The 24,552-nt window shown below is 38.2% G+C and overlaps 2 protein-coding genes across 4 annotated transcripts; both read left to right on the top strand.

Annotated features, from left to right (window-relative positions):
• The first annotated feature begins 80 nt into the window (after nt 1–80).
• LOC109098587 (guanine nucleotide exchange factor MSS4-like) lies at nt 81–1,399 on the top strand. The gene is made up of 3 exons (XM_019112190.2): nt 81–273; nt 406–578; nt 751–1,399. The coding sequence occupies exons 2-3, from the start codon at nt 429–431 to the stop codon at nt 997–999; spliced, it is 399 nt and encodes a 132-aa protein (XP_018967735.2). The 5' UTR covers nt 81–273; nt 406–428; the 3' UTR covers nt 1,000–1,399.
• Nucleotides 1,400–2,492: 1,093 nt separating this feature from the next.
• On the top strand, nt 2,493–24,531 carry LOC109098572 (lysine-specific demethylase 5B-like). Of its 3 annotated transcripts, XM_042734140.1 has the most exons (29): nt 2,494–2,686; nt 3,707–3,905; nt 5,516–5,593; nt 5,904–6,026; nt 6,215–6,385; nt 7,159–7,287; nt 7,386–7,476; nt 9,006–9,077; nt 9,438–9,505; nt 9,599–9,757; nt 10,022–10,141; nt 10,226–10,384; nt 10,497–10,678; nt 11,620–11,782; nt 11,885–12,004; nt 13,800–13,994; nt 14,255–14,436; nt 14,548–14,672; nt 15,030–15,180; nt 15,276–15,390; nt 15,478–15,833; nt 16,842–16,980; nt 17,089–17,268; nt 17,359–17,511; nt 18,851–19,261; nt 19,366–19,456; nt 19,547–19,752; nt 23,221–23,490; nt 23,623–24,531. In XM_042734140.1, exons 2-29 carry the CDS (start codon nt 3,753–3,755, stop codon nt 23,752–23,754), a joined length of 4,494 nt encoding a protein of 1,497 aa, XP_042590074.1. In that variant the 5' UTR covers nt 2,494–2,686; nt 3,707–3,752; the 3' UTR covers nt 23,755–24,531. The 3 variants fall into 3 exon arrangements, with proteins under 3 accessions (XP_042590073.1, XP_042590074.1, XP_042590075.1); XM_042734141.1 differs by lacking the exon at nt 9,006–9,077; XM_042734139.1 differs by lacking the exon at nt 9,006–9,077 and having other exon boundaries at nt 2,493–2,686; nt 9,438–9,757.
• Nucleotides 24,532–24,552: the final 21 nt, after the last annotated feature.

The raw sequence follows: 24,552 nt of genomic DNA, 5'->3' as shown, positions 1-24,552 counted from the left end.
CCATCATACGAACATAATGACTACATCGCTTGAAAATGGAGTCTGTGTTATTCTGAGCGGAACGTAAAAGTCGTCTCTTGTTTTCAATCGGTCCGCTTTAGCGGTTGTGCAAATATTAGCAGTGTAGCCAACAGTAGTCCGTTAGTATTTTCCAAGTAGTGTCTATTATTTTGTTTACACCTAAGTTACCACATTTGTACTCAAAATTTCTAAGACTATATTTGGGTAATACATCTGTCTTAAGATCAGTTTTCCTCATGGTCTGACCCAGAGGCGAGTATTCTTCCTTACTAGTCACTTAGCCAGTTGGCTATTTATATTAATACCACATTAGATGTATTGACAGACCGTGCTTAATCAAGTAATAATTGTTCAATTCTAATTGATCGTATGTTTTGTTTTCAGTTTGAACTAAATTCCTTACTAACATGGATGACAGCAAACAGACCTGCTCTCCCGAGGGACCTGCAGACCCCTCTCTCGTGACAGAAGATGGTAAAAATGTGAAAACAGTGTTGTGCCAGAGATGTGGCTCCAAAGTGCTCTGCCCAGGCATGGCACTGTTTGCAGAAAAGGAGGTAATACCTTTTAAATATAGTTATGGTTCATGTGTTACGTCACATAATAATTAAATATAATCTACACTAAGTATTTTGCAGAATTATAGTATAGTCTGTATGATGGTGAGAATGTTATTTTAAGACTGTTGTGTCCTCTGTTTTCTACGCAACACCCGTTCCCATTTCTCAGCTTTTTCTGCCTGCAATGAGAAAGAAGACCTCCATTGGTCAATCAGACGGGACGTTGGATGGGGACACATTGACAGCTCACTGGCTGGTTGATGACATGTACACATTTGAGAATGTGGGCTTTACAAAAGATGTAGGCAAAGTGAAATACCTTATATGTGCAGATTGTGAGATCGGACCCATTGGTTGGCATTGCCTGGATGACAAGAAGAGCTTCTATGTGGCATTGGACAGGGTGAACCACGAATAGAGCACGTACTGAAGTCACTGTTTGGAAAATGCTATGGTATTCGACTACGTAACACAAATGCCTTTCATATTTTGTTCAGATAACTGTGGTTGGTTTTTATATATTGTTTTTGTGATGTTTTCATTCTCACCAAACTGTATGCTTGCATGTACTACTGCCCCTGTCTATCTCCAGTCTGCCAAAAAGAAATGGAGACAATCCTTTTAAACATTCCTTAACACAAGTCCTTTCCATCCTTCTTATCTCTCCATGCGTAATACATGAAGTCACTTTTGTGTATGAAAAGCTTAAGAAGAACAGTCCTTGTCATGTAACAATAATTGATCAATTCACCCTTTCAGCATACACTTGCGATATTATCTGAAACAAGTAAATAAAATAAAACTCTAAATTGTTCTGAGGTTTTTGTAGAAAATTGTCCCTTAAAAAGCACATATATGTATTTGTATATATACAGTCAAACCAAAATTTATTCAGACACTATCAACATTTCTCACATTATCACAGTTTATTTGCTATAGTTTAGAAAAGGGTAATAAAATATGACAAGAACTCAAGAGTTAAACTGTGTCAGAACAAATTAATCTTGATAATGTCAGATAACTTTGATAGAAAAATATGTAATGAATTAGGTTGAATAGTTGTGAGCTGTTAAATTTAAGTACACAATTTGATAATACCAATTTAGGTCAACCAATTACCAAGCAATGCTTCATTTTGTTTAGTCTGTGGTGTGAAAAGGTCGCATTAGTAATTAAAGAAAAAACACTTAAGCAAAACATGGACAGGTCAAAGTGTCTGAATAATTTTTGGTCACAGATTTGTATCAATTTTTTCTAGTAGTCCACTGTATGAAGAATTCTTGGGTATAATATGTCACTGTTTACTTTATTTTGCTATCCTCACTTTCATAATTGAGCTATAGTGCCTTGCACCCACTAGTAGAAAAATATAATAAAATTATATTTGGTTTGACTGTATACATAAATGTACATACATACGTACATGCACACAATTTTCAAACTAAGTGCTGTTTTATACTTGTCATGTATCACATTTGAACAAAATAATATACCTATACTCATGGTTTAGATAATTACTATACACACACACACACACACACACACACACACACATATATATATATATATATATATATATACATAAAATTTCGTTTGCAGTTTTCATACCTCAAACTAAATCTATATATGCTGTTTTTAATATATCTTTTTTGAACAAAAATGTATATATTTTTTATATGTTTTAGATAAATATTAAACATAATAGATACATCTAAACACCCTGATTTGATGCGCTGCTGTAAACAAGAATATTAATAAACATTTATGCTTTAAAGTGATTTGGAGAAAATAAACCGTAATGAAGTCAAATCAGCAAAGAAGATTTATTAGTTTCAAAAACAATATCCTTGATATCGTCGGTAACAGGTCAGGCCACTACCGCCACACCTCAGTGTGTCTCGGCGGACTCGAGCTGTTTCCTGCGATAGGCGGATCAGGGAACCGGGGATATCTGTCCTGTGTTACAGGGGGCGACGGCGACAGCTTCCGAGTTGACGTGTGGTACGTGCTTATAGATATTGCTCGCATGGAATACTACGGTGGATGTTGATGGAGCTTCTGCACAAAGATATGTAAAGACAGAAGTCAAGCGCAACGCCAGTACGGTGAGATACTTTCTGTCTTCTTGGCACAGTATTTCATTTTCCGCTGAAGAATCCCGCATTCCGAAATCAGGTCATGTGACGCTGCAAATGCCCACGGATTATATGTTAAAATGTTTTTTGATGTGCTGTTTGCACGATGCCACCCCACTCCATATGTTAATCGTGTATTTAAATGTCAATCGGGTGGAGAGTGGCTAAATTCGTCGTCCCTGGACAACATCTGTTACTTCCGAGTGGGTAACTTGAAAGAGTCCATTTAAAGAAGTAATTCCGGTTACAGTGAAGCTGTAGTGTATCTATCCGCGCGAGTCACTTCTCTAATTCTGTGGCAGCCTACTTCTGCCTTTTTTAAACTCTTTAGTGGAGACGTTAAAAAGCACAGATGTACGAACGTTTTTGAGGGATTTGTCATATATAAAAGCTTTGTTTTTGACCACAGATTTTATGAGAGTACTGTCTGTTACTTAAAATGTTTACGCCTTCGCCAGGAGATAGAGCTAGGAAAAAAAGCAAACGCATTTGAACATAAAATCTGGGTGACTTTTATAAACAGCTCCGTATGTCAGAGTTGAAATATAATTATATATATTGAATATTTTGTTTGCTATAATACAGTTAATAAAAGTGATGTATATTTGGTGCTTTATTGTATCATGTTGATCATTGCTGACCATTACAAAACCAAAACCTTTGTTAGTATTGATCGTTACATAAGTGTTGCGATATTGAATAATGCGTTTTTTCCACTTGCCATACCTTATGGAAAATTAAAGTGTGCATTTTACATTTTTAAAAAGTTAAAAAATTCTACATTGGACGGAAGGTCGGATCGAGAAAGGAAATCCACCGTCTCTACTTTTGAAAGCGGAAGACTACTAAGCACTGTAACGTCGGCACTCCGTCTGTGTGTACGTTTCCCAAAGTGGATGAGGATGTTAATTGTCGTAGTTCAGGTGTAATCATTCTTTAATATGGCATCTTTTCGAGACTAATTAAAACATTTACTTCAACTTCAAACAGTTTACTGCAGTTTCTACATGTCATCATTTGGATCAAGTTCCCCAGAATGACCCATTCACGACCCAACGAGTTTATTCCACCACCGGAGTGCCCTGTCTTTGAGCCCAGTTGGGAGGAATTTGCCGACCCTTTTGGGTTCATCAACAAAATACGTCCAATTGCAGAAAACACTGGCATCTGCAAGATCCGACCGCCCCCGGTAAGTTTCTTCGACATATAACAGAACTGTCAGATGCAGGCCAGCTCTCGGTCGTCTTTTTTACTCGCAGATCGCAGATCCCGAAACACTTTTTCTGAAGACAGGTTTTTTCAACATGGCGGATTGCGGCTCCAGCCATTGCGAACGTTCGTAACGGCGCGTGCGTGTGTGCGCGCAGCTACTAGCTATGCGTGAATGCTTGCGTGTGGTTTACACCAATAGCGACCACAATAACATCACTTACTTTCTTTCCAAGAGAGTTTTATCGTACTCTTGCTTTCTTTTGAGTACCACGACTGTTTTTTTGCAGATACTTTTAATAAATGTTTGCTTGATGGAAAATGTTGGGGGACAGAATGTGGCGATTGTTATTGTCTTCCAAAATCAATGTTGGCTGGAATGCATCCACCCAAACGAGCAATCCTCGATAGTGAATTTCCAAGTATTATATAACTTTATTTTACATGTAGTTTAGAACATTTTGCGAAAAATCTGGACTTTTTGATGAACGTTTTTTTTTTCATCTATGCAACTTCCTATTTTTACCTTTAACGTCAAAGCATTTGCTTTTAAATCTAATATTTTATTTGGTTCTCTGATGTTGAAATATGGCGTTAAAGTGTCTGTTTTATTCAAAAGTGGCTCAAATGCATTTTGTACTGTTTATTCGGTGCTACGGAAAGACTGTTTTGACTAACAATGGCCACTTTTGCTGGCAAATAACGTAAAACCGCTGCATTTGTCAACAAATTTCTGTCGTTTATCAAATACTTCCAGGTTTAAGTTGAATCTTGAAACAAACATGTAAAAATATTGAAGTTTGAGGTGGCGTAATTTGGTCTCAGCCGTTGTCCTCCATGTTGTGCTAGTTGTGTATTTGCATTTGGCCATTGAAACTGAAATTTGATGTAAATAACGCAAGTGAGACGTGAAATTCAGTTTAGGTCGCGTTTTAAACGTTTGCACAGATGTTGTTTTAGCTATGCATGTTTTTGCGTTTGTCTTATTTACAAATGTTAACACCCTAAAAAGGCCTCAGTGGAAAGATAAAGACATGTATTGTAGTCTTCTCTACCCATCCTAGTATGCTGCACTGCGAATATGCTTTCATGGCATATATATATATATATATATATGTGTGTATATGTATGTGTATATATATGTGTATATATATATATATGTATATATATATATATATATATATATATATATATATATATATATATATATATATATGTGTGTGTGTGTGTGTGTGGACATCTGGACCATTCTATATCTTTATTTTATATGTATAATATGAAATTAATACCTACCATATGACATATAACGAAAGTGATTTAGTGGAGACTGGAGAACAAATCAGGACCTCTTGAAATTAAGACAATCATGATATTGTTTTGAGTACTAGTATTTAACAGTATCTTTTTAATTGTCTTGATGTAAATTAAATGTTATATCGCTTACATATTGCATTCATGAGTTTCATTGTTTAGTAGAAAGATGGTAAATGAAATACCCACATGCAGATATAAGCACAAATAATTTTCTTCCATTAGACAGGACTTTGTCTTTTGGCAAATGGTAAGAGTAAAGGCTTTTCTTTATGTCAGGGTTGGCAGCCACCATTTGCCTGTGATGTGGACAGACTGCATTTCACACCACGCATTCAGAGGCTCAATGAGTTAGAGGTGAGACGTTTTTTTATTTATGTCCTTCTTGTTAGATATTTTGTATTTACAAATATGTTCATGTGGCCTTATTAAACCTAAACCAAAACCTGCAACCAGCGTGACCTCTTTTTGGTCTGCCACACTTTAAAGCACAGGGTTTAGTGTCAACTTTGAAAAGGTCACTAACAAAAAGAAAAGTCCTCATTGTTGTCACCATCTCTTTTGATTTTTCAGTTGTTGATTTTATATATATAATACCCCAAACACGCTTTTGAAAAAACAAGAACTTTGTTGGACTTGTGTTGTATTGTGTGGTATTGTTTTATAGGCCCAGACCAGAGTGAAACTCAACTTCCTGGACCAGATAGCAAAGTTCTGGGAACTGCAGGGTTGTACATTGAAAATTCCTCATGCTGAGCGCAAAACTCTGGACTTGTATGTGCTTTACAAGGTAGGACTGAGATTATGTCATCTCTAGTGGCCATGTGCAAAGTTTAAAGCATATTACCTAATTTCTGCAGGTGACGGGTAATTTAGGATACCAGAGTTGAAAATGCTGTCCTATACTTTCTCAGTGGCCTTTGTGAAAATGAAATATGGATGTAAACATGTCTCTGTTGACCCCCTGTCTCTGTCTAGCTGGTCAAAGAGGAGGGAGGCTTTGATGTGGTCTGTAAAGAGCGGAAATGGACCCAGATCGCACTGAAGATGGGCTTTGCTCCCGGCAAAGCAGTTGGCTCTCACCTTCGTGCTCACTATGAGAGGATTCTCTACCCATATTATTTGTTCCAGACAGGAGCTAATCTTATGGTGAGGTCACTAAAGCACTTGTATAACTTCCCTTTTCAACCTTATATCATTCAGTTTCCATCCCTTTTCCTGATAAATGTTCTTTATGGCACAGCCATTTTTTTTCTTTGGCAAAGAACTCAACTGTATCTGAATGGAAATGGTGCCCCAATTTATGAAGCATTATTGATAAGCAGCCTAGTTTATTTTCACCATATATATGTTCAGTGCAGATTAGGTGCACAGTAGTTTGCATAAATGTCTTCAGCACAATACAACTATGAAATGCAGTGAACAAACTTGAGGTTGTGTTCCTGTTTATGTTTTTATAGGGTGTCATTTGTAGTTTGTTTTTACTCTTTAAGTAGTATCTGGTAGGCTGTTCGTCTGTGTTTTGGTGTTCCTGTGGGTTCAGTGGTTAACAGCTTTCTCTGACGTGCATGTTTTTCAGTGCTGTATTTACAGTCCCTTCCCCCCACCCATAAAGGGGTGTGAATTCATTCACTGAGCCCTGAGCTCTAGGCCCACTCGCCTGCTGCTTTTACCCCATGGTTAATACCCTAGGGGTGATCTGCTTTGCCTCTCACTGTTACTGGCTTTAATAATGTCCATGTTGCTGTCATGTGGCTCTCCGGTTAATTAAATAAGAGTGAAGCCACATGTGCACACTTATTATGGTGTTATAAATACAGCTATGCATTTGTATTCTTGAAATTTTCATTGTAAGATTTTTTTATTGTTGATGTATGGGCTTGTTACTTGGATATTGTCAACATTAAATATTTCTCCAACAGAACTCTCAGAAGCCAACTCTGACTAATGACACCAAAGACAAGGAGTATAAACCCCATGATCTGCTCCAGCGTCAGTCGGTGCAACCAGTGGAAACCTGCACTATCGCCCGCAGAGCAAAACGGACCAAGGTAAAGGACAGATACAGAAGTCTGATTCCTACCTGGACTGGATAGTAGTGTCTAGTAGATCGTAATGTCTTGATTACTGACGTTGCCTGTTTTCATAGGGCCGCTGTTTTAAATCAGAGCCGGGTGAGGTGTGCGAAAAACCCAACCTGAGGAGGAGAATGGGCTCATATGTGGCAAAACCAGAACCAGGTACAGATCCATATTTTTTTTATTTCTACATTTCCTTTAAAGTCCGGGACACACCAAGCCGACTTCAAAGAACTAGCGGCGATGAATGCTGTCGGTGTTGTCGCCTCGCATTGGCAGCGTCGGATCAAAAAGCTGCGCTGGAACACACCGCACAGACTACAGCCGACGGCAAACTAACACGTGCGTTCTGCGCATGCGTGAGAGGAACGAGCTGTTCATATCAGCAGCTATTAAAAGTATATATTCATAATTCAAAAGGAGAAACCGAAACAAAGATATACGAGATAAATGCAGATATAAGAAATGTAAACAAAGCAGTGCTTGCTTACCATTTTAAATATCAGTAACGTTGATAACTTTAATCATTTTAAGCGGCTTATGTTGTTATGAAAACATTCGCTTATTAGAATGATTGGGAAAGATCACGTAACATTTAAACAGCCTTCTCTCTGTACCGCGGCCCCAACGCCGATTCATCATGTTGGATGGGGCAAACTGCTGCCGATGTGAGCCCGATGAGAGCCGACGAGTGGAACACACCAAACAAACAAGCCCGTCCGTCACTCGCCATCGGCCCGACGATGGCAAACGGCCGATTGTCAGCTTGGTGTGTCCCGGGCTTTAAAGTTCTTTATAGCGTAGTATTAACATCCATCTACAAAAAAAAAATAATAATATCTATTAAAATCATCAAAAATAAAAGCATATATATTAATGCTGTCAAACGATTAATCGCGATTAATTGCATCTAAAATAAAAGTTTTTGTTTACATAGTGTATATGTGTGTGTGTACTGTGTATATTTATGTATATATAAATACACACCCATGCATGTACAATTTAAGAAAAATGTTGCATTTATATATTATATATTTATTAAATTATATGAATATAAATATATACATGTAAATAAATGCAAATATTTTCTAAATATATACTGTATGTGTGGATTTATATATACATAATAAATAAACACAGTACACATTGATATATATTATGTAAATAAAAACAATATACATTATATATTACAAAATATGTGTGTGTGTGTGTGTGTGTATGTATGTGTTCAGAAGACTTTTACCTTGTTACAATACATTTCTATCTCAAATGAACAAAAAATCCTAAAAAAAAAATCACGATATCTGGGTTTCCATATTAAGATAAGCTTCTTGAGCACCAACATATTAGAAACAATCCTTCAGAAATGACATTGAAGACTAAAGTAGGCTGTTGAAAATTCAACTTTGCCATCACAGAAATAAATGACATTTAAAGATACATTAATATAGAAAACAATTATTTTAAATTGTAAAATGATTTCACCATATTATTGTTTTTACTGTATTTCTGCTCAAATATATGCAGCCTTGGTGAGCACAAGAGACATCTTTTAAAAACATTAAAAATAAATGCATGAAATTCTTCCTGAAATCTGAAAGAGACTTTTAATCTCCTTTAAAACAAGATTTGATCAAGTGGTGTTTACGAGATGTCGTATAGTTCATTGACCCATGCCTTTTTGCTTAAAGGCGAAGACCCAACTCTTCTGCAAGAACCCCCTTTCCATGAAACATATTTTACTGGAATGTCCCAATTTAAATGCAAGTAGAAAACTCTTTTATGAAGTATGCTCACTCAGGGACTTTAGTAAGATTTTACCAGAAAAGATTATAAATTTATTTATCATGTTAATTTAAAAAACTTGTATAATTTTAACTGCTGTGTTTTTGTGTTAGCTTGGTTTTATTTTGTGTTTATGTTACTCCTTGTATTATCCCAGCACAGTTTTTGCCATGAAGATAGCCTTAGGCATGGCAATAAAATAATTAACTACTACTACTTCTCAAAAACATTAAAAATACATTAACCAACCTCAAACTATTGTATGGTAGTGTTTCCCAAATTTTATTCTCAATGCAGTGTGGAATTTCAAACTTATTTACTTTATAAATTTCTTCCAGTAAAGAAAATTCCAATCCAGGTGAAAGAAGAACCCATTGAGCAGCAAGTTGAAGGTGAAAAATCAAAGGTGAGGGCGAAGGTCAGAGGACCCTTTGGTTTTCACACAACAAAGTATGCAGTGCATTCCTTTATGCCAAAATTTTTACTTTTTTCCTCACAGGTGGAGCAGTACATATGCTTGGTATGTGAGGGTGGAGGTGATGAAGATAGACTCTTGCTTTGTGATGGGTGTGACGACAGTTATCACACCTTCTGTCTGATCCCACCCCTCCACGACGTCCCCAAAGGGGACTGGAGATGCCCCAAGTGCCTGGCTCAGGTGAGCCACTCCCGACTGCATATGCAAACTGATGTCTTCTTTGTCTTTGTATTTATTTAAGCAAAGGTTTGCATGAGATCACTAAACAATCATGTTACGGAGTCATATTCTTAAAAGCTTTTTTTTGTAACTAAATTACAGCTGCTCCTGTTTGTGTTCCCTGCACCTATTACCTATTGTCTGTTAGTACGTGATGTCGCTTAGTAGTACAAGTAGTCATTTGCATTTCGTTTGTAATCATTGGCCTCTCTATCCTCCCTTTAGGAGTGTGGTAAGCCACCGGTGGCGTTTGGGTTCGAGCAGGCCTCCAGAGACTACACCCTTCGCACCTTTGGAGATATGGCTGACTCTTTCAAGTCTGACTACTTTAACATGCCTGTTCATGTATGTCTGTTAAACAACACTTTTGTGAGACAAATGGTTGCATACCATGTGGAATATGAAGTGATCGGCTGTATTGTTTGGCAGATGGTTCCCACAGAGCTGGTGGAGAAGGAGTTTTGGAGGCTGGTTAGCACCATCGAGGAGGATGTCACTGTAGAGTATGGGGCTGATATTGCTTCAAAAGATTTCGGAAGTGGCTTCCCTGTTAAGAACGGCACATTTAAGGTCTCACCAGAGGAGGAGGTACAGAAATGACCTGAAATGCTTTGTTCTTGCAATCTGTATGAAAGCACAAACCTAAATCTTAAGATTAAAAATGCAGGTTCATGAAATCACTTTTTTTTTTTTTGTCCAGGATTATCTGAGCAGTGGCTGGAACCTCAACAACATGCCTGTTTTGGATGCATCTGTGCTGACTCATGTCACAGCAGACATCTGTGGGATGAAGCTCCCATGGCTTTATGTGGGAATGTGCTTCTCCTCCTTCTGCTGGCACATTGAGGACCATTGGAGCTATTCCATCAACTATCTGCACTGGTAATCCACTCACACTTTCCAAATTAAAAGTAACCTATTTAAAGGGTTAGTTCACCCAAAAATAAAAATTCTGTCATTGATTACTCACCCTCATGTCCTTCCAAACCCATAAGACCTTCATTCATCTTCGGAACCCAAACTAAGATATTTTTGATAAAATCTGAGGGCTCTCTGACCCTTCGTAGACAGCAACTCCACTGCAATGTTCCTAGGTCCAGAAATGTAGCAGGGACATCGATAAGACAGTCCATATGACATCAGTGGTTCAACCACAATTTTCCGAAGCTATGAGAATACATTTTGTGCGCAAAGAAAACAGTAATAACAATTTATTCAGCAATTCTTCTCCCCAAGTTACCATCTTCCACCATTTTGGAGAGTATCTCAGAATGTAATCAACATAATCAACGTTGTTTACGTTCAGCATGCGCACACTGTCTACTGAACATAAACAGCACTGATTACGTTCAGTGGATACTCTCCAATGGCGGAAGATGGAAAATCGGGGAGAATAATTGCTGAATAAATTGTTATTATTGTTTTCTTTGCGCACCAAGGGTTGAACCACTGATGTCATATGGACTATTTTACCAATGTCCTTGCTACATTTCTGGACCTCTGAACATTGCAGTTGCATTGTTGTCTACGTAGGGTCTGAGAGCTCTCAGATTTTATCAAAAATATCTTAGTTTGTGTTCTGAAGATGAACAAAGGTCTTATAAGTTTGGAACGACAAGAGGGTGAGTAATTAATGACGGAATTCACATTTTTGGGTGAACTATCCCTTAAACATGGTAGATTGAGCGAGTGTACATGCTCTTCATGTACATAGCTTATTAAATGGGTTGTTTGTGCTTCATTTTAACAGTTTCTGAGACCAAAACAATTCATGCTCTGAGATTGATCTTTTTCCCATTCTCTTTTGTTGTTTTGATATGCAGGGGAGAGCCAAAGACGTGGTATGGTGCTCCTGGCTACGCTGCTGAGCAGTTGGAGAATGTGATGAAGAGCCTGGCCCCTGAGCTCTTTGAGTCTCAGCCAGACCTGCTCCACCAGCTGGTCACCATCATGAACCCAAATGTTCTCATGGAGCATGGAGTACCAGTGAGTGGCGTTATGGACTAAACAAAGACCATTAATAACATAAAGTTATTTTTATTAATCTGAGGTACACCTAATCAGTTACCTCATCTTTTCTCCTTTTAGATTTACCGTACAAACCAGTGTGCTGGCGAGTTTGTCATTACCTTCCCCAGGGCCTATCACAGTGGTTTCAACCAGGGCTTCAACTTCGCTGAGGCAGTCAACTTCTGCACTGCAGACTGGGTAAAAGGCACTTAAAACAATATTGCTGGTCAACAAAACAATAGTGATAGTCGGCACCGATAGCCTCATGTTTAGCCTCATGTGTTGACATATAGTGCAACTGCGCTCACAGCGACCCAAGTTCGATTCCTGGCTCGAGGTCCTTTGCTGATCCTGCTCCCCTCTCTCCACCCAATACTTTCCTGTCATCTCTTCACTGTCCTCTCAATATAAAAAGGCAAAAAAAAGCCCATAAACATAATTAAAAAATATAAAAGTAATGATAATTATCGCAATATAATTTTCCTTGAGAAAGCAATAATGTGAGTTTGATATAATCTTCATGCACTAAAAGCAGAACAAAACATTTGAACCATGCCACACGGTCCATTCATCTGCTCGGCTCAAAGTTGAAACAGCAGTGCAGCGCGAGCTTGCTAGAGCAGATGCATTAACTCACTGATGAGTCTCAGCCACAAAACAACTAAGCAGTGCTATGAGATCCAGTGTGAGCTTGAATTCAGTGAAGAACACAAATAACTTAAACTAATTTAAAGCCAGATGAAACAGTGCTGAGAAACACTGCACCGCTATACAGTCAGAAGGCTTTTAAATCTACATCTTTTATAATGGATAAACTGTAGTAACACTAACTGCACCGTGGTATTGTGGCATAAATGTGGGATATTCATAGCAAATTTTATTATATTATTAATGTAGACATGTATTAAATGATTAATGGAATATAATTACAGTATTTTTTTTGTGATGACGCTAAAGTGTTTATGCATTTATACTAAATGTATTTAGTCTAGGCTACTGTTTTTCAAACAAATACCTAGAAACCATATAGTTATTTTTTTACCGTTGTATTGAGGTGCTATATGTGTGGTTTAATGCAAAAAGGTATGCTACTATGGAAGACCAATGGTTAATTTTAATAAAACTCAAACTGCATCTCAACTCAAGCTGATACTACTGAAAATGTAGTAACAAAAAATGTAATGTTATTAATATTGCAGCCTGCACTGCAAACTGTGCTGAAGATACATGTCATCAAAGTCAGGCAACACAAACGTGCTTCATGATTTGAAATAATGTCACCATTAGAACATGCAGAAACTAAGAAATACATTTTTCTATTAAGATATTTATTTTAAGGAAGAATGACTGTAAAAGTGTAAAGAATTCGAAAACATGAAGTGTTTGTCATGTTCTGACCATAAAGATAAGTTTAAAGTCACAATTAACTGTCTGTTAATACAACTTTCACTCAGGAGAAGAAATCTGCTTTTAAACTTGAAAGAAATATTTGAAATTTATCAAGATAATTATTGATATTGACAAATATAAAAAATATTATCGTGATTATGTTTTTGGCCATATTGCCCAGCCCTAGTTGGCATGAAATTAAAATTCATGCTGTTTTTTTTTTGTTTTTTTGTTTTTTTTGTAAATAAGTGTTATTAATCCTATTGTAAACTATTCATCCATGCATATTTCATTTCTAAAACATTTTTGACCTTGTAATGTGCAATCAGTATCATAATGTCTTTTCTCTGGTCATTTAGTCTGCTTAAACCCTGCCCGTTTCTCAAAATCGACTGTAAGCTTGCAATAATTTTTTTTTAGTGCAACACCCACAATTTAAAATCCAATGAACCACAGATTGCTAATCTGTTATACTCGGGTGTACGTCACAATACAGTGATCTGTCGCTGCTTCAGTTTCATTGCGACTTAAATGTAGGATAAGCATAAATATTGCAATGTAAGTTATGAAGCATAATTAACTCGAATACGGTCTTGCATTTCAGATGCCTCTTGGTCGCCAGTGTGTCGAGCACTACCGGTCCCTCAACAGATACTGTGTTTTCTCCCACGATGAGATGACCTGTAATATTGCCACCAAGGCAGACTCTCTAGAATTAGAACTGGCCTCTGCTGTCCAGAAGGACATGTGTGCAATGATTCTGGAAGAGAAGATGCTCCGTGAGAAAGTCTATAAGCTGGTGGGTGGCTATCTTAATGGCGGTTAGCCCATGTAAGCTGCTGTAACTTGGACTTCATGACCAAGTTGGTTGAATAACCACAAAATATGTATCTTATCTGTCTATCGATCTGTAATATTAAAATAGTAATATCTTGTATATGCATTTATTTATTTACTTCAAGTAATTAAGCCTGTTGCTCTGTTGTCTCGGTTCATTTTGTATTCAGGGTCTGTCTGTCTGTTACTAATTGATCCCATTGTGTTTGTGTTGTTCTCTAGGGCGTGTGGCACTCCCACCAGGTTGACTATGATTTACTGCCAGATGAGGAAAGGCAGTGTGCTAAGTGCCGGACCACCTGTTACCTGTCTGCCATCACCTGTCCCTGTAGCCCAGACCAGCTGGTCTGTCTCCATCACATCGAGGACCTCTGCTCTTGCCCTGCTAGAAGCTATACGCTCAAGTGAGTGTTTGCAAAAGCATAGGACAAACCTCTGAATGATAAATCAAATGCAAATTTAATTTAATTTAGCAGGTTTTCTTAAATTAACCTTTTTGTCTTTTACTTGCCCAGCTATAAATATACACTTGCCGAACTGAAGCCATTGTTCCAGGCTTTGACGGCTCGTGCTGAGTCCTATGAAGACTGGGCATCTAAAGTTAACAAGATTTTGAAAGCAGATCAAGATAATAAAAGTGGTGAGTTGTTATTGCAATGTGTTTGTCTTTATCCTTTAGAAATCCCCAGTATTAAACCCTAAAGCTCAGTGTTGCATTTTATTACACTTTATTCATGTATGTTCAAAGTTTCAAGGCATAATTCATTTATTATAAAAGTGTTAAGAATTGTTTCAGCTGGCTGGTGCCGTTTTGTTAGACTTTAGCCAGCTGTAGCAGTTAATATGTACATCCCCCACCAAATGTGTTACTGTGTTTAATTGTTTCACATAGGTATTATTTAATTGCTTTGTACAAATGTGGCAGTTCTGCAATAATGGGTCTCTTGAGTTAAAAGCACTTTTTTAACTAAAACAAGGGATTCTGCTTTCTTATTAGATATGGAGGAGCTTCGTTCATTGGTAGTAGAAGCAGAGAAGAAGTCATACCCTGAGACTGACTTGCTAAGTCACCTGCGTCAAGTCATTCAGAATGCAGATAGATGTACCTCAATGGCCCAACAACTCCTCAACGGCAAGAGACAGACAAGGTACATTTACTCTTTCCTCTGGATTATAGAGCTATCTGAAGGTCTTGTACGTTCACTAGTTTTAAATGGATACAAATCTGTGTTTGTGTAAATAGATATCGCTCCGGTGGGGGAAAGTCTCAGAACCAGCTCACTGTGGAGGAACTGAGGTCGTTTGTCAATCAGTTGTATGACCTGCCCTGTACCATCCGACAGGCCCCTTTCTTAAAGGTACCCAACCACACAACATGCTTGGTGCAGTTCTCCTAGATGTCTTAGGTGATGATCTAATATTTTCTGTCTCTACTTCCATCTCAGGCTCTTTTGAACCGCGTCGAACAGTTCCAGCAACAGAGCTCGGATCTCCTTGCAGAGGACATGCCTGGTTCCTCTGCTCTTCAGAGCCTCCTAGATGAAGGTGCAGGCATGGATGTGGAGTTGCCTCAGCTGGCGGTGTTGAGGCAGAGGCTGGAGCAGGCCCGCTGGGTGGAGGCCGTTCAGGAAGCCAGCGATCAGCCAGCTGACCTCAGTCTAGACTGCATGAGGAGGCTCATAGATCAAGGAGTGGGCCTGACACCGCATGCATGTGTGGAAAGAACCATGGCCCGCCTGCAGGAGCTGCTCACTGTCTGTGAACACTGGGAAGAAAAGGCCCATAACATGCTCACTGCTAGGTTTGTATTTAAGTTAAATGTTATTGTAATTTAAATGGATAGTTCACTCCAAAAAGGAAAATTCTATCATAATTTCATTCATGTCTTTGTAAAATTATTTTTGAAATAATGAAACCTGAGAGATTTCTGTCCCTTAGTCTTTCACATCTGCAAGTCTGGGTGATCTTTGATGACCAAAACTTTAATGCTTCAAAAGTTCATTAAGAGAAAACAAGGCACAAATTGTTTTTAGGTTTAAAAACAAATCATCTTTTGTTTTTAAACAAAATTAATTTCTTATGTGTTTTAGAATAACACAAGGAAGAGTAAATGGTGACAATTTCCACTGACAAGCTTTTGTGGCACCATGCAAACTCTTTACCACTTCTATCATTAAGATCTGAAAAGTGAAAGCAACTCTGGTGGTTTAGGTTTGGCAGTGTACATGATCATGTCGATTGTGCAACAAAATTATTTGCATTCTGGTAAAATTTTGCTTGCAAATTTTTATTTTACTTATTTCTTTCAATGGCTTATGGTTAGTACAGTTCGTGCTCTCCCAACATGCGTGCTATAAAACACACACACACGGATGGCTGAGCTAGTTCTGATGGGGAATAAAAATGTGCCGGGTTTGCATTTTGACTTAAAGCTGTTTCCTGACAGATTAACTGGTTCAATCTATTGTGACATTGAACAATGTATGGACAGTGTAGGTGATGCGCTGGACAATGTACTGTTCAAAGATTTAGGGACAGTAAGGTTTAATGTTTTTGAAAAGTCGCATACTCACAAAGACTGTAATAGTATTAGTATAGTGCTGCTTAATATTTTTGTGGAAACTGTTCATTTTTTAATGAATTGAAATTCTGTCACTTTTTTCACCAGTTTCATGCATCCTTGCTAAATATATTCCAGAAGTATAATTATATGAAAATACTATAATTCAAAAAAATACTGACCCAATAATCTAGGTTAGTTTAGCATCTTTAAAGTAAAGCAGCATTTTAACTTATGTGCTTATTTTAGGCCCCGTCATAGTATTGAGACTCTTGAGGCAGCTATACAGGAAGTTGACAGCATCCCAGCATACCTGCCCAGCTGTCTTCAACTAAAGGACTGCGTAAACAGGGCCAAAGAGTGGATAATGGAAGCTGATGCTCTTCAGGTATGTTTTGCGTGTTTTTGTAATTCTGTATCATTCATAACCCTATGATTGAATACACAGAACCTTGAGCAAGTAGCGCTCAGTCCATTTAAACATTTATTGCTACAGGCTGGAGGCCGAATTCCTGGTCTCGCTGCCCTGTCCGAACTTGTGTCAAGAGCCAGAAGTGTTCCGGTAATGCTGGAACCACTGTCTCGACTGGAAAGTTTAATATCTGAGGTACAGGCCTGGAAGGAGAGTGCAGCTAAAACATTCCTGTTGAGGAACTCATCCCATTCTCTCCTCGAGGTACATAATTATTTACAACGGTACTTTTTTAGGATGTGAATAACTATGAGAATTTTGTGAGTAAAGTGTATTGTTCTGTTTGTGTCTTTAGTTTTGTGTCCTAGGTGTGAGAATGGGCCGCAGAAGTCAAAGTCTAAAAAAGCCAAGGATGTTTCAGTACCCTGCAAAAAAGTTGAAGTAAAACTAGACTCCCTTTTTGATGTGGAAAAGGCGCTTTCTACGAGCAAAGATACAGTTTCAGCAGTAAGTCACATTTTGGTTAGGTTTGAAACTAAATTGAAAAGCAAACAGGTTCTTGTTAGTCCTGCTGACCTTGATCTTTGAGTTGCCAATGCAGCACTCAAAAATTTATATATGTATTTATTTTCAGGATTTCTGTCTTTAGTGTTTAAATGTAAGACCATAAATGTCTTAAAGGGGTCATGAATATTTTCACATATGGGAGGTCAGTGTACTATAAAAACATACTGCCAGAAATCAAAACTTCCTTGTCATTCCAAAAACAGCTTTTATTGAAACCAAGCTGCCAAAAGAGTTTCATTTTTGGTTTTAGTATGATGTTGTAGTGCAATGAAAGACACATCTGCAGAAGAGCAACGCTTACTTCTACTTCATTGCCTCTTTAGCCCAACCCACTGATTCACATATGTAGTAGTAGGTGAGTAAATATGATAGAGATGTAAAAACAAGATAAGTGTAGACAGAATCACTGATTAAACATACAAAACAAACTGTTGGGTTACATTGCTTTTAGTCTTGAGGCACTGGGCCGCGTGTCAGACACTGTGTGACGTTGGGAAAGAGTGGATGAACTTAAGTGGCACACTTATCAAAACATCGTTTTTCAAAGAGGGGGTCAAGAACAGTTTAGAAAATAGCCTGTTACTTCTAAATTATGATGTTTTTGCTGATATTTTACGATCTTGCTAATATTATAAATGGACTCTGAGAACTATAAAATAACAAAAATGCGGTTCATGTCCCCTTTAAATGGTATTACAAAAGTCTATTATTTAAAGAGGTTAAAAAAGTCTGGGGATGGAAATTAGGAATTGCAATATGTTCTAAAATTTTGATTAAACTCAGATTGAATAATCACATTAGCTATTGCATATACATGGTTCTGTTTCAGAGCATTTAAAAATATATAAATAATACTGTGCATTTATTGAATGATTTGAATGGTTTACTGTTGTTAATGATTGATTGATAATGATTACCTTGTGTATTTATATTGTAATATGTTGTAGATGGTTGTAACAGTGCCCATTTTATCTTCCTAATCTTTTGGAATGAGCGGTTGGTAGAAGTAAAGCATTTCAAAATAAGAGTCCCAGTGTATTTCATAATTTAAACTCCCACATTATATATAAATCATTATTTTTTTTTTTTTTGGTTACACAGTAAACTGGCACATTGCTATGATTCTGTGTTTTTGTATGGACATAGAGTATTAATTTAATTTATGCAGTGATTTTTAAATCTGGTCCAGAATAAACCATCTTTAATGTTGAGTCCTGACTGTTTATGTCTGTGATGGACATTTGGGTATCTGCTCAGACTTGTGTTCTTCTCCAAACAGATGGCCACTCTCAGTGAGGTGCATCAGAAAGAGCTGGAGAGCCTGTCTATGTTGAGGACCTCAAATGAGTCAAAGTTTCAGTCTTCACCCAGCTGTTTGGCCCCCACAGTGTGCTTGTGTCACACTGTCCCAGCAGGCCCTATGCTACAGTGTGAACTCTGTCGAGACGCCTACCACAGCGGCTGTGTGCCAGGGTTCAAGGACATCCAGATAGGGCTACCGTGGTTATGCCCGCTCTGCAAGCGGTCCGAGAAGCCACCCCTGGATAAGGTGCTTCCCCTGCTTGCTTCCTTACAGCGGATTCGGGTTCGGCTTCCTGAGGGTGATGCCCTGCGGTATGTGATTGAGAGAACGGTGCGCTGGCAACACAAAGTGCAGCTGGTTTCTCCTACACAGAATCCGAATGGAAAAGTGAGCTTAATATTTTTGAATATAGTTAGTTTGTAGAGGAAAATCTATTAAAATGTGACACTTTTCTGTTTATATTCATGTTCTGTTCTATTAATATGATGCAGGCAAGACATATTCCTGGAACAGCATCATCTCCGACACTGGTAGGGAGCAACATCTCTTTCTACATGCTGCAGCCATGTATTCCTCTCAATGGTGAGACAAAGACACTTGTTTTAATACACACTTACCGAGTGGATGGGATTGTCTGGGGTTAAACATTTGGGATTGTGTCATGTGTTACAGAACTCGGTACTGAGTTGGAGGAGCTGTTGGTAGAAGGTCTTCTGATGCAGGTGACTTTACCCGAGCTCCAGCAACTTTATAGCAGCTTGCTCAACAGGTTTTCACCATCCCAGCACTCCCTGCAGAGCAGCGAACACGATCACCAGTATCACATTGCTCAAGACCGAAGTCCACCTCACAGGAGCCCCCCGCACAGCAAAGGACAGGTCAGAGAACATCCCCAACTTGTTTACTAGTCCAAATATAGTAATAGTTAATTAAATAAAAAAAATAACAAAATCAAACACACACAAAGGATTTCCAAACTTGGTTAACTGAACTCCATTGACAAAAAATGTACTTAATATTTACTTGAAGTTAATTTAAAAATGTAACACATTCTTGTTTACCTGACATGCAGGTAAACAAAATAGTATGAAGTTCATAATTATAACATAAGTTATAATTGACATTAAGGGGTCCTATTATGCTCTTTTACAAAGTCTTGATTTTGTTTTGGGGGTGTACTTGAACATGCTCTCTAGTCTTTATCCCTAGCCTGGCACAAACGGCTTAGTTAGTTCCGGGTTTGATGAAGGCCCGCCTTCCAAAAAACGAAATGTTGTGATTGGTTAGCTGTCCCAGAGCATTGTTATTGGCGAACAGCTTAGACGGTGTTTCAGTACCCTTGCCAAAGCAGCGAGTTCTGTCATGGTGTAAACATTACAAGAGGATCGCGCAGAAAGGATATTGCAAGACATATTAGATTGGTAACGTCGTTGTTCATGTTTTAGGATGTCAACAAGCGCTTAATAATAACTGCATTTACTATATACAGATAAGTGCAATGGTAATATGTATTATGTTTATTGTTCTTTAATTATTTTATTTTGATAATGAACATACTGTGTAAGTTTGAATTGTGAATATGTGGGGTGTGTGCGTGCGAGGCGCCAGCGCAATTGAAGAGCTGTAACATAAAAAAAATTAAAATTTTGGAGTAAGATATATTCCACAAAAGTGCTCTTAGTTTTGGCATCGCCGTTTAGTGACATAATTGAATGCATCGGGGAAACCTATCGGTCACAGCACCTTTTAATTGCTGTTTTGAATTCAGCAATTATTTATTTACAAATTATAAGCTCTGATTATGACATGTGTGGTATACATGCTTTGTTTTGCACAAAGGTCATTGGTTCAATTCCCAGGGAACGAACATACTGGTAAAAAAAAAAATGTATAGCCTGAATGCACTGTAAGTCGCTTTGGATAAAAGTGTCTGCTAAATGCATAAATGTAAATTGTAAATGTTTATTAGAAGAATAATTGGTTGGCTGGAAAATGTTACATCACGACCATGCTTTTCGAGACTAAAATAAACATGTACAGGTCCTTCTCAAAAAATTTGCATATTGTGAAAAAGTTCATTATTTTCCATAATGTAATGATAAAAATTCAACTTTTCATATATTTTAGATTCATTGCATGAAATATTTCAGGTCTTTTATTGTTTTAATACTGATGATTTTGGCATACAGCTCATGAAAACCCATATGATATGAAATCTCAAAAAATTAGCATATTTCATCCGACCAATAAAAGAAAAGTGTTTTTATTACAAAAAAAGTCAACCTTCAAATAATTATGTTCAGTTATGCACTCAATACTTGGTCGGGAATCCTTTTGCGAAATGACTGCTTCAATGCAGCGTGGCATGGAGGCAATCAGCCTGTGGCACTGCTGAGGTGTTATGGAGGCCCAGGATGCTTCGATAGCGGCCTTCAAATCCAGAGTGTTGGGTCTTGCGTCTCTCAACTTTCTCTTCACAATATCCCACAGATATTCTCTATGGGGTTCAGGTCAGGAGAGTTGGCAGGCCAATTGAGCACAGTAATACCATGTCAGTAAACTTTCCCAGTGGTTTGGCACTGTGAGCAGGTGCCAGGTCGTGCTGAAAAACGAAATCTTCATCTCCAAAAGCTTTTCAGCAGATGGAAGCATGAAGTGCTCCAAAATCTCCTGATAGCTAGCTGCATTGACCCTGCCCTTGATAAAACACAGTGGACCAACACCAGCAGCTGACATGGCACCCCAGACCATCACTGACTGTGGGTACTTGACACTGGACTTCAGGCATTTTGGTATTTCCTTCTCCCCAGTCTTCCTCCAGACTCTGGCACCTTGATTTCCGAATGACATGCAAAATTTGCTTTCATCTGAAAAAAGTACTTTGGACCACTGACAACAGTCCAGTGTTGTTCTCTGTAGCCAGCTCAGCGCTTCTGCCGCTGTTTCTGGTTCAAAAGCACACGCCTGTGCACGGTGGCTCTGGTGTTTCTACTCCACACTCAGTCCCTGCTTCCGCAGGTCCCCCAAGGTCTGGAATCGAACAGTCTTCCTCAAGGTCCGGTCACCTCTTCTCGTTGTGTCAGCGTTTTTTTGCCACAAACAGACTTCCCACTGAGGTGCCTTGATACAGCACTCTGGGAACAGCCTATTCGTTCAAATTTCTTTCTGTGTCTTACCCTCTCGCTTGAGGGTGTCAATGATGGCCTTCTGGAAAGCAGTTTACCCATGATTGCGGTTTTGAGTAATGAACCAGGCTGGGAGTTTTTAAAAGCCTCAGGAATCTTTTGCAGGTGTTTAGAGTTAATTAGTTTGATTCAGATGATTAGGTTTAATAGCTGTTTAGAGAACCTTTTCATGATAGGCTAATTTTTTGAGATAGGAATTTTGGGTTTTCATGACTGCATGCCAAAATCATCAGTTTTAAACAATAAAAGACCTGAAATATTTCAGTTGGTGTGCAATGAATCTAAAATATATGAAAGTTTATTTTTATCATTACATTATGGAAAAAAAATGAACTTTTTCACAATATGCTAATTTTTTGAGAAGGACCTGTATTTTCTTCAATAATAAATCTGAGTATTGCTAAAAAAAAAAAATAGTTTAACCTAAATAAAATACATCTAATATTTGTGTACTGTTAGCACGGCAGCATATGTCTTGGAAAAACTTCTAACAGTGAGTGCTTCCTATGTAGAAAGTCCACATCATCCACTTACATGAGGTTCTGTAACTGTTGGGATGCTGACTTAGGCCCCAGTTTACACTAGTGCGTTTTCGTTTTAAAATGCATAACTTTTGCTACGGTTACGTTTAAACTACTCCAGCGTTTTCGACCCTCGAAAACGGAGACTTTTGGAAACGCTGCAGACCTCATTTTAGTTTGAAAACTCCGGGGTTGCGTTTCAGTGTAAACGGACCAAAACGGAGACTTTTGAAAATGATGGTGTGGCTGCCCACATTCGCTCTGCGTATCATTGACAACCGTGTAAACAATAACATCATGTGCGTTGTTGTACCCATAGATGTACAGGTAGATTCCCCATTCGATCACTCCAAGTACGTAGATGCGTCCGTGATCTAAATATGGAATCTACCTATTCCTACGGCTGTACATGCATGAATGGTCACGTGATATGCGTTTTAGGTTGTGTAGTGTAAACGGAGATCGTTTCTGAAACGCCAGTGTAGACGAGGATCGTCTTCATTCTAAAACGCTGTTTTAAAACGAAAACGCACTAGTGTAAACGGGGCCTTAGAAGGCAGCTGCTTATGTAGGTGAGACTGCTCACTACGTTTCAGAACGGAGCTTTTGACTTATTTTGATTTGAATTTGTTCTATCTAGGATGGCGTTCCAGAGACCAAGAAGGAACCAGAGAGGCTTGAGAAGAACAGCAAACGGCGTCTAGAGAAAGAGAACATGGAAGGGCAGCACAGAGACAAGATAAAGAAGCCCAAGAAAAAGAAGCCTAAAATGAACAAAGAAAGGAGAAGAGAGGAGAAACGAACCACCTCCCCCTCCAACTCCCTTTCTGACCTATCGTATTCCGATGACTCGGAGGAGGATTGGTCTGTGTGCTCGGCAAAGCAATGTCAACAGCCAGAAGGAAACGAGGTTAGTTTTAACATAATTGAAATGCTTGAGGTTTTGTTTTCTAATCTACTGCACCGTTCTTGCTTGTATAGTAGGGTTATTGTGCGTCTGTTTGCGTGCATGAATAATTAATGGACTTTCTCGTCCTCGCAGGTAAACTGGGTTCAGTGCGATGGCAGCTGTAACCAGTGGTTCCACCAGATTTGTGTGGGAGTGTCTGCTGAGCAGGCTGAGAATGAGGACTACATCTGCGTCAGCTGCGCAATAAACGATTTGACAGAATGAGGACCAAAATCATGTTTTTCGAAGGATAGTTAAAAGGCTCCCCGTTTTGCACATAAGTTAAAGCACCAAGAATGCACCAGATATCATCCTCTTACTGAATCCCACCATCTGTGTTCCCTTGGTGCTACTGCCTTCTTGATAGGACTGTTAACAAAAACCTGTATGATTCTTCTGCTTTTTGTTTTGTATTTTTGGAGATTTCCTTCTATAACATTTTATTTCTTCTCTAGAGAACGTGATGCATAGATGTACCTCAGGGGTTTCCATCCCATGAATGCAAAACAATGGGGAACTTCAGCTTCCCTAAATGTATTTTTGTTCATATTTATTGTTTTGGTTTTTTTTCTTTCCCCAGTCACCTTTAGAATTTCTAACATGGATTTATCAATCTGGGCTATTTACACCAAATAATATTAATTGGACTAAACAAAATGGTCTAAAATTATTTTTGGAACCCACTGTTTTGGTACACGTGTCTAATAATATAAAATATTATTTATTTATCCCAGCAATAACTCGCTGGTTACCCTGATTTTTTCAGTAGCTTGAGATCTGCTCTGATCTGTTGCTTGATGCATTAGAAGTGTTTGTACAGAATCCTAATGTAGGTTGTCAGACAAATGAGATGTAGCAGGCAGAAGAAAAAGCTGTGTGAAATATAATTTGTGATGTATACTGTGGCTTTCTTTAAAATTCAAAACAGATCTCTCCGATGTTAATTCAGTTGTGGAATAAAATGTTATGTTCTCACCTATAAATACTGATCTACTTCTGTTATCATGAGTCTTTCTGGTCTTT

The sequence above is a fragment of the Cyprinus carpio genome, chromosome B11 (genome assembly GCF_018340385.1).
Source record: "Cyprinus carpio isolate SPL01 chromosome B11, ASM1834038v1, whole genome shotgun sequence".
NCBI lineage: Eukaryota > Metazoa > Chordata > Actinopteri > Cypriniformes > Cyprinidae > Cyprinus > Cyprinus carpio.
The sequence above is the reverse complement of the archived record's forward strand: the minus strand, read 5'-3'. Positions and strand labels throughout refer to the sequence as shown.

Excerpts from the sequence above, each read along its gene's own strand:
- LOC109098587 (XM_019112190.2), top strand. The coding sequence starts at position 429 with ATGGATGACAGCAAACAGACCTGCTCTCCCGAGGGACCTGCAGACCCC. Across the intron at positions 579-750 it reads CACTGTTTGCAGAAAAGGAG|CTTTTTCTGCCTGCAATGAG; the intron begins GTAATACCTTTT and ends CCCATTTCTCAG.
- LOC109098572 (XM_042734139.1), top strand. The coding sequence starts at position 3,753 with ATGACCCATTCACGACCCAACGAGTTTATTCCACCACCGGAGTGCCCT. Across the intron at positions 11,783-11,884 it reads TCATGGAGCATGGAGTACCA|ATTTACCGTACAAACCAGTG; the intron begins GTGAGTGGCGTT and ends TTCTCCTTTTAG. Across the intron at positions 17,269-17,358 it reads CATCCCATTCTCTCCTCGAG|GTTTTGTGTCCTAGGTGTGA; the intron begins GTACATAATTAT and ends TTTGTGTCTTTA.